This window comes from Onychostoma macrolepis, chromosome 02 (genome assembly GCF_012432095.1).
Source record: "Onychostoma macrolepis isolate SWU-2019 chromosome 02, ASM1243209v1, whole genome shotgun sequence".
In the NCBI taxonomy this organism is placed as follows: Eukaryota; Metazoa; Chordata; class Actinopteri; order Cypriniformes; family Cyprinidae; genus Onychostoma; species Onychostoma macrolepis.
Genome location: NC_081156.1, coordinates 11,608,507 through 11,626,830, shown reverse-complemented (window position 1 = coordinate 11,626,830; position 18,324 = coordinate 11,608,507). Strand labels below are relative to the sequence as shown.

General features: G+C 40.8%; 1 protein-coding gene across 2 annotated transcripts; it reads right to left on the bottom strand.

The window, feature by feature from the left end:
- Window positions 1-412: 412 nt before the first annotated feature.
- On the bottom strand, window positions 413-10,930 carry lrrc53 (leucine rich repeat containing 53). Of its 2 annotated transcripts, XM_058797964.1 has the most exons (6): window positions 8,471-10,930; window positions 8,257-8,382; window positions 8,056-8,172; window positions 6,425-7,243; window positions 2,450-2,848; window positions 413-1,776 (listed from the first exon to the last, which is right to left on the bottom strand). In XM_058797964.1, exons 2-6 carry the CDS (start codon window positions 8,261-8,263, stop codon window positions 428-430), a joined length of 2,691 nt encoding a protein of 896 aa, XP_058653947.1. In that variant the 5' UTR covers window positions 8,264-8,382; window positions 8,471-10,930; the 3' UTR covers window positions 413-427. The 2 variants fall into 2 exon arrangements, with proteins under 2 accessions (XP_058653947.1, XP_058653937.1); XM_058797954.1 differs by having other exon boundaries at window positions 8,257-10,930.
- Window positions 10,931-18,324: the final 7,394 nt, after the last annotated feature.

Genomic DNA, 18,324 nt, shown 5'->3' with positions numbered 1-18,324 from the left:
AAACATATTTGTAACAGAAAACAAGGAGATTTTCTATATCTGTGGTCTTGCAGACAAAAATACTTGCTTTTGTGATACATATAATATTACATATTACATATGTACTGTACATTTAAAAAAACATACTCTTTAAAAAGGGGCGAATAAAACAAAGATTATTCAGTATGTTTAAAAAGAAAATGCTACCTTTCTACTTTAAAATTTGATGTTTACCTCAGTGTTTCTTGCTGTTTCTTTTATAACTATTAGCAATTTCTGAGTGAAAATTGTTTAAAAGTAAATCCTACACATTTATTTTTGTGTATAATAAAATGCAAATAACTTAAAACAAAATTACACATTATTAAAAGTCCAATATTTATCAAACATTCATCAAATGTTACTAAGCTGTGCATGTTATCTGTTACATTATCTGTAAGGAATAACATTATCTGATTTTCTTATCAAGTGCTGTTTGTGGCCTGTTGGTTGTTTTTTCAGGTAAAATGAGTCTTAACTTCCTCTTTGGTGAGCCCTCAGCTGAAGATACATATTCTTGGATGACAGGTGCACCAGAGCTAATCAGGTCTGAACTGCTGGTCTGATCCACCACATCCTGCGGAGCAGTGGATTCACTCACAGGAAGTGCAATATTTGGATTGGATAGCTGCTGAGTGTCACTGGAATCCAGAACGCTGGGGTGTGATGGAGCTGTAAGACTGTTGTGATCATCTGGAAGAGCTAAACTGAGCGTTAGTGGGGGTGTTGATGCCATTTGAGTTTCTTCCTGAACAGAAATATAATTTTGACCTTTTTCTATAGTGACATCATCTGTATCCTTAGACAGGGACTTTGATTCCTTGTTTCCTTTTTTAGCACGCTTCTTTTTAGAGATATCTTGCATAGTATAATTTTCCTCTTCCTCACTTCCTGAGCATTCAAGGTTATCTTTAGATTTTTTGCTAGTTTTATTTATTTTTAATTTATCTTTTTTGTCCTTTTTGCTTTTTAGTTTTTCCCTCTTACCCTTTTTGTACATCTTGTCTTCTTCAGTATCTTCTTTGTCAGTGGACTTTGGATGAACTCTGCTTTTTCGAAGGGGGTTTAAATTGAATTTAACTTTCAGTGTCCTCTTTGCCTGTCCTCTGGTTTTCTGGGTTTTTAAGTGTCCTTGTGTGCTGTTCTTAGTCTTACCAAGCTTTCGGGGGGTTTTCTGTGCAGATGTTTTAAAGTCCATCATCCTGCTTTCCTTTTTGTGTCTGTCAGCCATTGTGGTGAGGACATGTTCCTCAGTCCCAGCTAGATCAAAAGTAACACTTCTTTGAGAATCTAACTTAAAGCCCAGCTCAGTAGCTTGAATCCCAGCATTTGACTTGTCATAACCCAAGTTGTCTTTGTATAGCGTGGCATTGTAAATTTGTGCTCCGTTTTGAACTGTGTTCTGTGAGTGAGTTGTAAACGTAAAGTTCTGGTTATTACTCCCAGCTTGTCTGTATTCATAAGTCTGATGACAGTGCAGACAGCTGATGGTTTGGTAAATCGGTTGAGCACCAACGTCCTCAGCCGGGTGCTTTAACAGTGAGTGATTTCCTTGAGTTATTTCATTGTGGATTTGGTCTGGGGGTCTGAATGTGCCTCTCTGGAGGGCCGAGAGATGATTACTGAGGGCCAGCTGCCGTATTCTGACAGCTGAGATGTCGTTTGAACCCCCATGATGTTGGGAAGAAGTACCCTGACTGCCCAGATAGCTGTTTGGAATGCCTGCCCCGCTGTCATTATGTCTTTGTGCACTTATCTCTGTGAATACAACAGAGAAGTAATTTAAAACAGACATTTGATAATGTGCTTAGAGGTATAAAACAACTAAATAAACTAGATGTCACCACTGGAATTGAAGAAATGGAAGGTGTTGCTATGCAGTTAATAGTTGGTTATTTACAAAAGATTAGTTTTAAATACTGATATAGAATTATATATAATGACTAAGCAATATAGATTTTTATATGTAATAAGTTACAACTGACCATAACTATACTATAACAAAAACAAAAACAAAAATAAATTAAAACTAAACAGAAATATATATATATAAAAATATGACAAACATATTTATTTATAAATATAATAGTAAATAAATAACATTGAAGTAATAAATACTGGTTGGAAATCATGAGATTAAACATTCATTTGTTTCATTTTTATGTTTTCTTCCTAAAAGAATATTCTTAATGGTAGATTATAAAATTTATAATTTTATTTAAATCTATTATTATTCATATTATAATATTAAATGTTTTCCAGATAATAATTTTATGCGTATTTGTAATATTTTAAATTTTCACTGCATTAATGGGTCTTTAAATATGAAAATATATAGCTGCAATTATATTCTAGAAAATACAGCAAGGTCATTATATTTGTGGGTCTATGGCAGTTACTTTTAAAACAAATGGTGTGCTTGCTAGTTTACCTTTGATCCTCTGTTGCAACACGGAATGTTGATCATTCCCCTCATGTTGGTGATTAGCCAGCTGTTCACCTACATGAGTGGCTTTCTGCTGGACAATCTCTCTTTTGTGCTTTCCTACCACATGTGCTGTAGAGCTGCACTTGTGACAGGTGAAATGATTCTCCAGCATGTCTGATCCCAGATAAGGAGAGTCTTCTCTGTCCCAGGGCTGATGGGATTTGTAGTTACTGTTGTACAGTGCATGGCACTTAGTTAGAGTGCCCTTGCCTTCGCAGAAATTCCACTGGGTTGATTCCAGGCCGGACTCCACAACTCTATTTTCCTCCAGCACCAGTTCAAATTTCTTACTGAGTTTGTGGTATGCAATGGCAATCATTCCCAGGGTGATCCCAACACCACCTACAATTAAAAGCAGAATATATATGAACACCATCATTCCTTCCTCTGTACTACTAGTTTTAATGCGAATAAACATCTCATGCCTCATGTAATCGCTCAATCTGAGTTTCAAATGCAGAAAGACATCAACAAAACAGCGTGGAAATAAAATGTCACATAGCGTTTCATTTACCTCAGCAAGTCATCAGTGTCCACAGCTCTTTAGTTCACTAGAGAAATGAAGTCTCGAGAGGAGCATTTCGCGTAATATTATACCATATACTTATTGCATTTTACTAAACCTGTTAATCTTAATTATTTAATGTATGTTTAAATTAATCTGTTATGAAACATGCTATGACAGCCTGTGTGTAATTAAATATATTTTAACAAATAGCCTAGAAATGTATTATTTATAAGTTACTTTAAAAACTGCATTTTGTACAATTGACATGTTTGCATACAATTTTTTTTTTTTTAAGTTGAGTGTTGTTCATCTATTTAAAAATAATTCAATTTAATAATTAAATTTAAGTTTGGGTTAAGTTGTTACTAATTGTAACCTTATAATGTAAAAGGGCTCCCTATAGTTTTAAGCATAAGCTGAGGTAGATTTTTATCGCTAAGAAAATTTTAACTATAACTGAATGTATTTAAAGAAAGAGCAACTTGTTCAGTAAACCACTGTTTATAAAAAAAAAAAAAGTTACTTACATACATACATATATATATATATATGTGTATGTATATATATATATATATATATATGTGTATGTATATATATGTGTATGTATATATATATATGTAAATCCTGTTTTTTTGTTTTTTTTCATACGTATACCTCAACTATGAGAGACAAAATGAGAAAAAAAAATCCAGAAAATCACATTGTAGGATTTTTAAAGAATTAATTTGTAAATTCCTCTGTAAAATAAGTATTTGGTCACCTACAAACAAGCAAGATTTCTGGCTCTCACAGACCTGTAACTTCTTCTTTAAGAGGCTCCTCTGTCCTCCACTCGTTACCTGTATTAATGGCATCTGTTTGAACTCGTTATCAGTATAAAAGACACCTGTCCACAACCTCAAACAGTCCAACTCCAAACTCCACCATGGCCAAGACCAAAGAGCTGTCAAAGGACACCAGAAACAAAATCGTAGATCTGCACCAGGCTGGGAAGACTGAATCTGCAATAGGTAAGCAGCTTGGTGTGAAGAAATCAACTGTGGAAGCAATTATTAGAAAATGGAAGACATTCAAGACCACTGATAATCTCCCTCGATCTGGGGCTCCACGCAAGATCTCACCCTGTGGGGTCAAAATGATCACAAGAACTGTGAGCAAAAATCCCAGAACCACACGGGGGGACCTAGTGAATGACCTGCAGAGAGCTGGGATCAAAGTAACAAAGGCTACCATCAGTAACACACTGCGCCGCCAGGGACTCAAATCCTGCAGTGCCAGACGTGTCCCCCTGCTTAAGCCAGTACATGTCCGGGCCCGTCTGAAGTTTGCTAGAGAGCATTTGGATGATCCAGAAGAGGATTGGGAGAATCAGATGAAACCAAAATAGAACTTTTTGGTAAAAACTCAACTTGTCGTGTTTGGAGGAGAAAGAATGCTGAGTTGCATCCAAAGAACACCATACCTACTGTGAAGCATGGGGGTGGAAACATCATGCTTTGGGGCTGTTTTTCTGCAAAGGGACCAGGACGACTGATCCGTGTAAACGAAAGAATGAATGGGGCCATGTATCGTGAGATTTTGAGTGAAAACCTCCTTCCATCAGCAAGGGCATTGAAGATGAAACGTGGCTGGGTCTTTCAGCATGACAATGATCCCAAACACACCGCCCAGGCAACGAAGGAGTGGCTTCGTAAGAAGCATTTCAAGGTCCTGGAGTGGCCTAGCCAGTCTCCAGATCTCAACCCCATCGAAAATCTTTGGAGGAGTTAAAGTCCGTGTTGCCCAGCGACAGCCCCAAAACATTACTGCTCTAGAGGAGATCTGCATGGAGGAATGGGCCAAAATACCAGCAACAGTGTGTGAAAACCTTGTGAAGACTTACAGAAAACGTTTGACCTCTGTCATTGCCAACAAAGGGTATATAACAAAGTATTGAGATGAAATTTTGTTATTGACCAAATACTTATTTTCCACCATAATTTGCAAATAAATTCTTTAAAAATCCTACAATGTGATTTTCTGGATTTTTTTCTCATTTTGTCTCTCATAGTTGAGGTATACCTATGATGAAAATTACAGGCCTCTCTCATCTTTTTAAGTGGGAGAACTTGCACAATTGGTGGCTGACTAAATACTTTTTTGCCCCACTGTATATATATGAGGAATTAAGATGAAAAAGCCTCTAAGTGCCATATTAAATTTTCATCTAAAATGAGCATTTTTATCAGGCTGCTATGTTTAGGTTCAGTAATTTTACTCTAATGGCAATGTATAGGTCCTTTTCTATGCAATTAAAGTGAAATAACTGAACATAAATACAGGGGCCTGATAAAAAGACTCATTTTAGAAGAAAGTTTCAGATGGCATTTACAGGCTTTTGCATCTGAACTCTTCATATATATATAATTTTATGAATAAATTGTCATGTGGTGTCGATCTAATCAGCTATCAAGTAAAAATTAAATATTTTCATACATCTTGAATATGTGTGAGTATACACATCTTATTTATTATTTTTAAAATAATTTTTCATGGAAAAATTAATAATCTATGAAAAATAGCCTACATTATTAAATTATAAATAGCATTATGTTTCTGTGCAGTCAAACCACATAACATTTTACAACCTAAACAAACCAACCTTATCTTGTCTTAAAATGATCTGATATTTTAATAGACTAATTGTCCTCAATGCACAATCATGAGCAGAGATATAATTTCTTGTCTTTTTGTTTCCGCACATCAGTCACACCCCATGACTTTTTGGATTAAACAACAACAAAAACAAACAAAACAAAAACAGTTAAACAGTTAAATGTCATTATTTTAATCACCTTGACTTATATATATATATATATATATATATATATATATATATATATATATATGCTTTATTTTTGAATAAATAAAAGGATTAGTTCACTCAAAAATGAAAGTTGAAAATTTACCTCAGCCCCTCAGGCTATAAAACATAGATCATTTTCTTTATCGGAACAGATTGGGAGAATTTATGGCTACGTTATAATGGATTATGGACATGTGTTTTGGCCAGAAGTGATCGTTTAAAGTTAAAACCCCTTAAAGATGGATTTGTTTCTTACAGACATGCAGTTTTTCATTTCACAAGACTGGAGCCATGTGGATTACTTGTGGATTATTGTGATGTTTTTATCAGCTGTTTGGACATTCACTGCAGAGAATCCATTGTTGAGCAAGTTGCTAAATTTCTCCAAATCTGTTCCAATAATAATAATAAAAAAAACGTATCTACATCTTGAGACTGAGTAAATTTTTTGCAAATTAAATTTTTTTGGTGAACTATTTCTTTAAGACTATATAGTCATGTCCTCAGCCTTATAATGAAAATAGGTAGAAAGTTTTGGTATCAAGCATTTGCATTAGATACTCACCCAAAAATGAAAATACAACAGCAATAGCAACATTTCTAATATATTGCTCAGAAGTGTTATATCTTTTAGCCACAACCTCCATTGATATATTCCTGTTTGGTGGGACACAATTAGCGTCAGTCAGTTCCAGCACAGCTTGCACAGCTGCATTATCTGTTTTCACACACACCATCCTCTGCCCATTGTACAAGACTTTTTCAGGAGCCTGAATGTAACTGTTGAGAAATGAGGCCAGCTCTCTCAACTCACATGTACAGCTCCAGAGATTCAAATCAAGGTTCAGCACTGAGAGCCATGACAGATAGGAGAATGCATCTGGAGCACTGCGTAGATGATTGCGGGACAGATCGAGCCTGCGGAGACGAGGAAGCCCTCTAAAGCTATCACGTCCTAAGTACACAATGAGGTTGTTGGACAAGTCCAATGTTTCCAGGTTCCTCAGATCAGCATGGGCAAAGGTTGTGGAGTTCAAGCAGTTGAGGAGGTTCCCCTCTAGTTGAAGTGTTTTTAAAGCTTTAGAGCTTTGGAACCAGGAGCCGTCAATGTCATTTAAATTGTTGTTACCAAGCTGGAGAGTCTCCAGTCTGTGGAGCCAGGAAAATGTGGAGTTGTCCAGGGATTGGCTGGAGATGCGGTTATGGTCCAGCAACAGCGTAGTTAGAAAAGAGAGGTTCTGAAAGGCATTCTCCATGATGCTAGAAATGGCGTTGTTACTGAGTGCCAGAACACTCATGTTGGATAATTCAGAGAGGACCATGTTGTCCACAGAATCAATGAGTCCATCAGTGAGCATCAAAGCTTTAGTAGAGCCTGGTGCATCTAAATATGATGAATAAAAAGTTATATTACCAAAACTTCATACTTCAGGAAATTCTAATCAAAAAAGCTTTATAAGAGTATAGGCTGCTAACATAAAAAGTACAGAAATAGTAGTTGTCACTCTATATCTCCCAATAATATAGTAAGATGCTTTAATTAAATGCTTAGATTCATGATCAAAGTATTTTTCTTATTGTGGGGGCAAAGTTGCAATACAATCATGATTGAGAGATGTACAAATAAATGCTCCTCAAAAACCTTATGTATCATGTATGATATTTACATTTTACATGTTTTTTTTCTTTTTAAAATTGAATAATATCTATCTATCTATCTATCTATCAACCTGGGTTAAATTCAAGCCAAGTTCTTAAACATTTTACAGTTAAGCTAATTAAATTTTTATCACATAATCTAAACATACAAACACTGTGCTTACCACACATCCATCCATCTATCTATCTATCTAAAAGGCCTTTACTTGCTAAGAAAGTATAAACTATCAGTCAGAAGACAGAAGGCATGTTGTAGATTGTGTACAACAGTTTTTTTATGTTGATAATTTAGTGGCCTTAGAAATTTGCATATCAAATATGATTTAGGGTTAAAAATGCACTTTCAACAGTTTTCAGTGTACTGAAAGGGATAGTTTACTCAAAAATGAAAATTCTGTCATAATTTTCTCACCCTCATGAGTAAATCAAAAGATATTTTGAAGAATATTTAAACTTGTTTGGTCTTGTTTTTGTGAACTATCCTTTTAAAATTATCTAAAAAACACACAAAGTTCTTTAACCACATAATTTACTTACCAATAATGTTTAAGAGTTTATGACAGATGATGACATCTTCAGAACACACCACACAAGAAAAAGGGCAGAGTAACGACAGTTGAACTTGAGAGATCACCATCAGTAGAAGGCAGACACCTGAGAGGAACCATTAGTATAGTGTTCACCTATGTTAGTCTGACAGTTATTTTTCAGCACTGTGAGACTACAATATGCACATACTTCTCATGATTTGCCACTGATGTCAGATAGTGTTGGACTTCCAAAATGGCTTATGTGGTCCATGGCCTTTGATCAGCTTTGTTCAATTATGATGATGTTCAGCTTTAAACAATTATACAAAATCCTCTAAAACAAAGCGAAAAGCAAGAACTTGTCAACAAAAGTACAACAGAGTTCTTTAGTCCAGGTCTACATTCACTGACTAGTACTTAACTAATTCTTTTTTTTTCTTCTTTCTTTGGTTTTGGCAACTGCATCTGATGCTACACTCCCCTGACCTCTGTTGCCAGGAGATGCTGACTGCCAGACAGATGAGGAAGGTAAAGTTATAAAACATGCATGATCTTTCACCTGATTCCTTCTGTGGAGGTGATTCTGCATTCTATATTGTGTGTGAGGACACTAGCAACACCTGCCATATATTCTTTGAGTGTAACTGTAAAATAGGAAAGCGACTGATAATAGTTTCACATCTCAAACAGCTATTTAACTCCTCCTTGAGGAAATGTCTTGCTTGAAATCTTACTTTTCATAATACAGCCAAATTGATCACAAAACAGACAATCTTCATTACAAAAATAAAATAAATTTATATTATAGATACATTTGTAGAAATAGAACATTAATAGTAATTAGAAATAGATATTTTTTTGTAAAAATGTAAAAGTCTTTACTGTCACTAATACTATCTCATGCTTCCTTTATGAAGTATTAACCTCTTTCAAAAAATATCTGTCTATCTATCTATCTACTAACCTGGGTTAAATTCAAGCCAAGTTCTTAATTTTACAGTTAAGCAAATTATATTTTTATCACATAATCAATACATACAAACACTCTGTGCTTACCACACATGGAGCAGCAAAATGTCGAACACTCGTATCCATGTGCTGAGGGTACAAACAAGGTTCTAAACCTTTCCCTCAGTATTCTCGATGGTTCCACTGTAATACAGTCATGCTGTGTCTCAGTGAGTGATCTCAGTGCAAATGGGGCACGTGTTGAACCAGCATGTTACCTGATCTCAGGAATGTAGTACAGCGTCCAGCACTGATGCTTGACGGTCGCAAAGACACTTTCTTAAGCTCTAAGTTCTTATTTACATTGTTCCATTTTTTCAGCCCTAACTGATGGACAATCAGCAGTCAAATTATTACAATTACAATGCTGTGTTGATCATCTGCTAATTATTAAAATCTGTAATGCGTACAATGGAAATACCATTTTGAGTCCTGTTAAAAGGACAGTTTACCAAAAAATGGAAATGATGTCATGATTTATTTTTTTTCCATACTATGGAAATCAATGGAGACAATCAACTGTTCGATTACCCACATTCTTCAAGATATCCTCTATTGTTTTCAGCAAGAGAAATAAACTCATATAGGTTTGGAACAACTTTCAGGGTGAGTAAATGATTGGTGAGCAATCTCTTTAATTTCAGTTGGCCTAATATTTACTATTCATGTTATTTATAGAAAATTGGATGAGAAGTAATTTCCTACTACTAAATGCAGCAACTACAGTTCTCAACAGCCCAGTTCTGTCAACACTACATTGGCTCCCTATTGAACATCACATTTTTAAATTTTAAAACATCTTAAAATCCTTCTGATTACTTAAAAAGCTCTAAATCGTTTAGCTCCCCAGTAGCTCTTTTAGCACGTCACAGAAGTCAGTTAACTCTCAGCACATAGATACTTTTTCACCTAGATATCACACTATAGAGACTGTGTCTGTTCCCCGAACTAGAAAATACAGAAAACATCCAAACCAAAGTAATAGTAACAATTTAATTGACGTTCAACAAATAAAAAAACTATATAATGCAGATAAACACATGATAAAGCTTGGCTTATTGAATATTAGATCCCTTTCTTCAAAAGCACTTTTTGTAAATGATATGTTCACTGACCATAAACTAGATGTGCTTTGTTTGACAGAAACTAGATGATTACATTACTTTAAACGAATCTACACCCCAAGATTACTGTTACAAACATGAACCGCGTCCAAAAGGTAAAGGGGGAGGTGTTGCTACAATTTATAGCAATATTTTCAGTATCTCTCAAAGGTCGGGTTTCAAGTATAATTTGTTCGAAGTAATGGTGCTTCATATAAAGTTAACCAAAGAAACAAGTATTAATGATAAATTCCCTGTGATGTTTGTACTGGCTACTGTATACAGGCCACCAGAGCACCATAGACTTTATTAAAGAATTTTCAGATTTTCTATCGGAGTTAGTGCTGACTGCAGATAAAGTCCTAATTGTTGGTGATTTTAATATCCATGTTGATAATGAAAAAGATTTGTTGGGATCAGCATTTATAGACATTCTAAACTCTATCGGTGTTAAACAACACGTGTCAGGACCTACTCATTGACGAAATCATACTCTGGATTTAATACTGTCACATGGAATTGATGTCAGTGGCATTGAAATTTGGCAGCAGAGTGATGATATCTCAGATCATTATCTAGTCTCCTGTATATTCCATATAGCTAAAGCTGTAAAGCCAACTCCTTGTTAAAAATATGGTAGAACCATTACCTCTACCACAAAAGACTGCTTTATAAATAATCTTCCTGACTTATCTCAGTTCCTCAGCATATCCAATATCTCAGAACAACTTGATGATGTAACAGGAACTATGGACTCTCTCTTTTTTAGCACTTTAGATACGGTTGCTCCTTTACGCTTAAAGAAGATTAAGGATAAGAGTCCAACACCGTGGTATAATGAGCACACTTGCGCACTAAAGAGAGCAGCCCGGAAAATGGAACGCAGCTGGAGGAAAACTAAACTAGAGGTATTTCGTTTAGCTTGGCGGGAAAGTACCCTATCCTACAGAAAAGCATTAAAAACTGCTAGATTTGATTACTTTTCGTCTCTTCTAGAAGAAAACAAACATAACAATCGGTATTTATTCAATACAGTGACTAAATTAACTAAAAATAAAGCATCAACAGGTGTTGGCATTTCCCAAGAGCATAGCAGTAATGACATATGAACTACTTTACTTCCAAGATCGATACTATCAGAGATAAAATCTCTGCATCAGAGATCAGATAGCGCGCTATAGATCCCCTGAGGAACAATTCCATTCATTCTCTACTGTATGAGAGGAAGAATTATATAAACTTGTTAAATCATCTAAACCAACAACATGTATGCTAGACCCTATCCCATCTAAACTACTAAAAGAGCTGCTTCCAGAAGTCATAGATCCTCTTTTGGCTATTATTAATTCATCACTGTCATTAGGATATGTCCCCAAAACCTTCAAATTGGCTGATATTAAGTCTCTCATTAAAAAACCACAACTTGACCCCAAAGATCTAGTTAATTACAGACCAATCTCAAATCTCCCTTTTCTGTCAAAGATACTAGAAAAGGTAGTATCCTCACAATTATATTCCTTCTTAGAGAAAAATTATATCTGTGAGGAATTCCAGTCAGGATTTAGATTGTATCATATTGCTGAGACTGCTCTCATTAGAGTTACAAATGACCTGCTTCTATCATCTGATCGTGGTTGTATCTCTTTATTAGTTCTACTGGATCTTAGCGCTGCGTTCGACACTATCGACCACAACATTCTTTTGAATAGACTAGAAAACTTTGTTGGCTTTAGTGGAAGTGCCTTAGCATGGTTCAAATCGTACTTATCTGACCGCCATCAGTTCGTAGCAGTGAATGAAGAGGTATCATATCGATCACAAGTGCAGTATGGAGTACCTCAAGGCTCAGTACTAGGGCCGTTACTTTTCACACTTTAAATGTTACCCTTGGGAGATATTATCAGGAGACATGGTGTTAGCTTTCACTGTTATTCTGATGATACTCAGCTCTATATTTCTTCGCGGCCCGGTGAAACACACCAAATTGAGAAACTAACGGAATGCATAGTCGATATAAAAAACTGGATGACGAGTAATTTTTTACTGCTAAATTCTGAAAAAACAGGTGTTAATCATCGGACCTAAAAACCCCACATGTAATAACCTAAAACATTATCTAACACTTGATGGCTGCTCTGTCAATTCTTCTTCATCAGTCAGGAACCTATGTGTGCTGTTTGATAGCAATCTTTCATTTGAAAGCCATGTTTCTAGCATCTGTAAAACTGCGTTTTTTCATCTCAAAAACATATCTAAATTGCGACCTATGCTCTCAATGTCAAATGCAGAAATGTTAATTCATGCGTTTATGACCTCAAGGTTAGACTATTGTAATGCTTTATTGGGTGGTTGTTCTGCACGCTTGATCAACAAACTACAGTTGGTCCAAAATGCAGCAGCTAGAGTCCTTACTAGAGCCAGGAAATATGACCATATTAGCCCGGTTCTGTCAACACTGCACTGGCTCCCTATCAAACATCATATAGATTTTAAAATCTTGTTAATTACTTATAAAGCCCTGAATGGCTTAGCTCCTCAGTACTTGAGCGAGCTCTTATCACACTATAGTCCTCCACATCCACTGCGTTCTCAAAACTCTGGCCATTTGATAATACCTAGAATATCAAATTCGACTGCGGGCGGCAGATCCTTTTCCTATTTAGCACCCAAATTCTGGAACAATCTACCTAACACTGTTCGGGAGGCAGACACACTCTGTCAGTTTAAATCTAGATTAAAGACCCATCTCTTTAGCCTGGCTTACACATAACACACTAATAAGCTTCTATTATTCAAATCCGTTAAAGGATTGTTAGGCTGCATTAAATAGACCAACCGGAACCGGGAACACTCCCAATAACACACGATGTACTCGTTACATCATAAGAAGAATGGCATCTTACGCTAATATTTGTCTGTTTCTTTCTTATTCTGTTTCTCAGTCCGTGTCCGGATCAGATGGTGGATCGGTGCCAGGAGATGGTGTCTGCGGCCCTGATCGTTGGCGGAGGCCGGGACACCTGCATGAGCCCAGGGGACCCCGTTGTATATTATATATATATATATATATATATATATATATATATATATACACACAACAGAAATATATTAAATGAATTAAACTATAAATTAAAATTATAATAAACAAACAAATATATATTATAAAAATAGACCCAGAAACAATAAATGCATTAAACTGTACATTACTGTGGCGAGGGGGCGTGGTTAGCAGGATCTGCAGCGGGAGAGAGAGACTGGAGAACGAGCGGTGAGTAAGTGGGTCAAGTACAAGACGACATTCACCTGTTTCTCGTTCCAGTGATTGGCGTGGAGAGATTAAAAGCCACAGAAGGACAGACAGTGGCAGAGAGAGGGACAGTCTGAGGACTCGGGAGGAAAAAAGATTGTGTCTGATCAAAAACTCACCAAAGTGCTGTGAACTTATGTTTATTTGAAAGTGCCTGAGTGCACAACCTTTATTTTGTGGACTCTTAATAAATTTCCCGAGCCTCAGTCACGCCGACTCCGACTTCTTCCTTCCTTCTTCCGAACTTTGTTACACTGGTGCCGAAACCCGGGAAGGAAGAAGCCCGGCCACCGCCATCATGCAGTCCCCGCCAAGCTCGCCGTTTGCGGAAGTCATCCAATCGCTCGCGGGCCTCCACCAAGAACACCATCAGGCGCTGCTGGAGATGCGGGACGATCAGGAACGCCGTTTCCGCTCCCTGATGCAGGCCCAGCAGGAGGACCGTGAGCTGTTCCGGAGCTGGATGGACCAGGAGGGACGGGCAGGGGGGCCGTCCTCGAGAAACCCCGCCGGCTCCTCTCACCTGCCCCTAAATAAAATGGGGCCACAGGACGACCCAGAAGCTTTCCTCGATCTGTTCGAGAAGTCGGCTGAGGCATGTGGGTGGCCACAAGACCAATGGCCGGTGCGACTCATACCTCTGCTGTCGGGGGAGGCCCAGGTGGCGGCCCAACAATTGCCCGTCCAAAACCTCCTGGTCTTCACCGACCTCAAGCGAGCCATCCTCCAGCGGGTCGGCCGGAGCCCAGAACAACATCGCCAGCGGTTTCGGTCACTGGAGCTGGGCGATAGTGGCGGGCCCTTCGTGCTCGCTCAACAGCTCCGGGACACTTGCCGCAGATGGCTGTTGGCCGGGGGAGGCGACGTCGAGCAGATCTTCGACCAAGTGGTGCTGGAGCAGTTCATCGGCCGTCTGCCGTGGAAGACGGCAGAGTGGGTCCAGTGCCACCGCCCGACGTCGCTAGACCTGGCCATCCAATTGGCGGAGGACCAGATGGTGGCGTGCCCAGGAGTCGGCGAATCCCTGCCAGCTGTTTCTCTCTCTTTTCCCCTATTGTTTCTTCTCGTCCTGTCCCACTTCGCAGGTCCCGTCCGGGCGTTCCTCTTTGGGTCCCACCCCGGGGAAGGGGTGGGCCACCTCCAGAGGTTGTCGCTGGCATAAGGGCGCTGCCCAGGGGGGTGGGGCTAGCCAGCACAGGGACCACAGCAGTACCTTTTCCTCCACTCTCTCCACGTCAATCTCTTGACCCACTTCCTGCCACTAGGGCGGCGGGGAGGCCTGGGCCGGCCTGTGGGCGGTGCGGGGACCCAGGGCACTTCATGGACCGGTGCCCAGTGATGGAGGTGGGGGCACTGATCCGGGTCCCGGACAGCCCACAGGCTGCCCCCGATCAAGCTGGCCTGTACCAAATACCTGTGAGTATTAAGGGGGGTACTTACCTCGCTTTGGTGGATTCCGGTTGTAACCAGACCTCGATCCACCAAAGCCTGGTTCGGCTCGAGGCATTGGATAAAAGCCGTGTGGTTTCGGTTCGGTGCGTGCACGGGGATGTGGTGAAGTACCCTCTAATGTCCGCACTCATTCAATTTCGGGGACAAGAGCATAGTGTGGAGGTGGCAGTTAACCCGCACCTCCGACATCCGCTGATTTTGGGGACAAATTGGCCAGCTTTTAGTCAAGTATTGGGATGTTTAAGTGCGGATGTCTCTTGTGGAGAGAGGAAGCTGGAGAATGGAGTGGACGCGCAGGTGGGAGTGGCTGCGGGATACTGAGCCGGGGGAACGGAGCACGAATGAGAGGCTAATCCTCTCTGAACGCGATGATTTTCCCCTGGAACAGTCCCAGGATGAGTCCCTAAAATGGGCATTCGAACGAGTCCAGACCATCGACGGTCAGCTTCTCCAACCTGCCCGCCCACTCTCCTATCCCTATTTTGCTGTCTTAAAGGATCGGTTGTACCGAGTGACACAAGCCACTCAGTCAAAGCAGGTTACAACCCAGTTGTTAGTACCTAATAGCCGCCGGGAAATGCTATTCCAGGCGGCTCACTGTAATCCGATGGCGGGACATTTAGGGCAGGCAGCGACACTAAATCGTCTCATGGCCCGGTTTTTTTGGCCGGGCATTCACGAGAATGTGCGCAGGTGGTGCGCGGGATATCGTGAATGTCAGTTGGTGAATCCACCGGCCTCCCCAAAAGCGCCATTGCGCCCTCTTCCTCTAATGCAGGTCCCCTTCGAGAGGATTGGTATGGACCCCATCGGGCCATTAGAACGATCGGCACGCGGGCATCGCTTTGCATTAGTTCTGGTGGACTATGCAACCCGATACCCTGAAGCGGTGGTGCTTCGCAACATTTCAGCGAAAAGTGTAGCGATCGCCCTGTTTTCATTAATCTCCCGAGTGGGAATCCCGGGCGAGATTCTCACTGATCAAGGCACGGCGTTTATGTCACGCGACGCTACGCCGAACTGTACGAATTGTTGGGCATTAAATCGATTCGCACCAGCGTCTACCACCCACAGACGGACGGACTGGTGGAACAATTTAACCGCACATTAAAAACCATGATTCGGAAGTTCGTCCATGAAGACGCCAAAAATTGGGACAAGTGGCTGGAACCCCTCTTGTTCGCTGTGCGGGAGGTCCCGCAAGCCTCCCCGGGGTTTTCCCCCTTCGAGCTTCTTTATGGGCGTCAGCCCCGCGGGGTGCTGGACGTCCTGAGAGAAACTTGGGAGGACGGGCCTTCTGATAGCCGAAGTGAAATTCAATATGTGCTGGACCTGAGAACAAAACTCCACACTTTGGGGCGGCTGTCAATGGAGAATTTGTTACAGGCCCAGGCCCAGGACCGGCAGAGCCGGCTGTACAACCAGGGGACCAGGCTACGTAAATTTGCACCGGGAGAAAAAGTACTTGTATTGCTTCCTACGTCTAGCTCTAAATTACTTGCCAAGTGGCAAGGACCCTTTGAGGTCACACGGCGAATTGGGGATCTTAATTATGAGGTAATTCACCCCTGGCGGTGACCACCTCTCGCAGCTCGCTGATGTAGCTAAGCTACAGGCCGCGTTTGCGGATGTGTTCTCGGCCCTGCCGGGGCGAACCAACCTCATACAGCACCACATAGAGACCGAGCCGGGGGTGGTGGTTCGCAGCCGGCCATATCGTTTACCGGAACACAAAAAAAAGGTAGTTCAGGCAGAATTAGAGGCAATGCTAGAGATGGGAGTAATAGAGGAGTCCCACAGCGATTGGGCGAGCCCGATAGTTTTGGTACCTAAAACGGACGGCTCTGTACGATTCTGTGTGGATTATCACAAGGTGAATGCTGTGTCGAAGTTCGACGCATATCCAATGCCGCGAATCAACGAACTGCTTGATCGGCTAGGTACAGCTCGATTTTATTCGACACTGGATTTAACTAAGGGATATTGGCAGATCCCCTTATCACCTTTATCCAAAGAAAAAACAGCCTTCACAACGCCGTTCGGATTACACCAATTCGTTACGCTTCCGTTCGGGTTATTCGGGGCGCCGGCCACGTTTCAGCGCCTCATGGATAAAATTCTGCGGCCGCATGCAGCATATGCCGCTGCATATCTGGATGACATTATCATCTATAGTAACGACTGGCAGCGGCATATGGGGCATTTGCGGGCCGTACTGAGAGCGCTGAGGGGGGCCGGACTGACGGCTAACCCGAAGAAGTGTGCGGTTGGGCGTGTGGAGGTCAGGTATCTGGGCTTCCACTTGGGCCACGGGCAGGTGCGTCCCCAAATTAATAAGACCGCAGCGGTTGCGACCTGCCCGAGACCCAAGACCAAAAAGGAGGTGAGGCAGTTCCTGGGGCTGGCGGGATATTATAGAAGGTTTGTACCTAATTATTCGGACCTCACCAGCCCGCTGACTGACCTCACTAAAAAGGAAGCGCCGTGAAGAACGGCCGCTGCTGTACATCAGTTGCAAGCTCTCTAAGAGAGAGACGATGTACAGCACCATTGAGAAGGAGTGTTTAGCGATCCGGTGGGCTGTTCTCACCCTCCGCTATTATCTCCTGGGACGGGAGTTCACTCTCTGTTCGGACCACGTGCCCCTGCAGTGGCTCCACCGCATGAAAGATACCAATGCGCGGATCACCCGTTGGTATCTGGCCCTCCAGCCCTTTAAGTTCAAGGTGATCCACAGGCCGGGGGCTCAGATGGCTGTAGCAGACTTCCTCTCCAGGAATGGGGGGGGAGGGGTTATGTGGCGAGGGGGGCGTGGTTAGCAGGATCTGCAGCGGGAGAGAGAGACTGGAGAACGAGCGGTGAGTAAGTGGGTCAAGTACAAGATGACATTCACCTGTTTCTCGTTCCAGTGATTGGCGTGGAGAGATTAAAAGCCACAGAAGGACAGACAGTGGCAGAGAGAGGGACAGTCTGAGGACTCGGGAGGAAAAAGGATCGTGGCTGATCAAAGACTCACCAAAGTGCTGTGAACTTATGTTTATTTGAAAGTGCCTGAGTGCACAACCTTTATTTTGTGGACTCTTAATAAATTTCCCAAGCCTCAGTCACGCCGACTCCGACTTCTTCCTTCCTTCTTCCGAACTTTGTTACAATTACAATTATAGCAAATGAATAAATCATATAAATGAAAAGCTTCAAATAATGATTAAAACACAAATATAACAAATACATTAAATTATAAATTAAAATGCCCCATTGGGACAAGACCACGGAATCAGATAAGCCGTTTGCACAATCTGACATGGCTGGGGTTGGAATTGAATTTCGTTTGGCCAGAGGAGAAATGGCCCCCCAACTGAGCCTGTTTTCTCCCGAGGTTTTTTTCTCCATTCTGTCACAGAGGGAG

Excerpts from the sequence above, each read along its gene's own strand:
- lrrc53 (XM_058797954.1), bottom strand. Across the intron at positions 7,244-8,055 it reads TAAACTCTTAAACATTATTG|ATGCACCAGGCTCTACTAAA; the intron begins GTAAGTAAATTA and ends CATCATATTTAG. Across the intron at positions 2,849-6,424 it reads TGTTGTATTTTCATTTTTGG|GTGGTGTTGGGATCACCCTG; the intron begins GTGAGTATCTAA and ends TTTTAATTGTAG.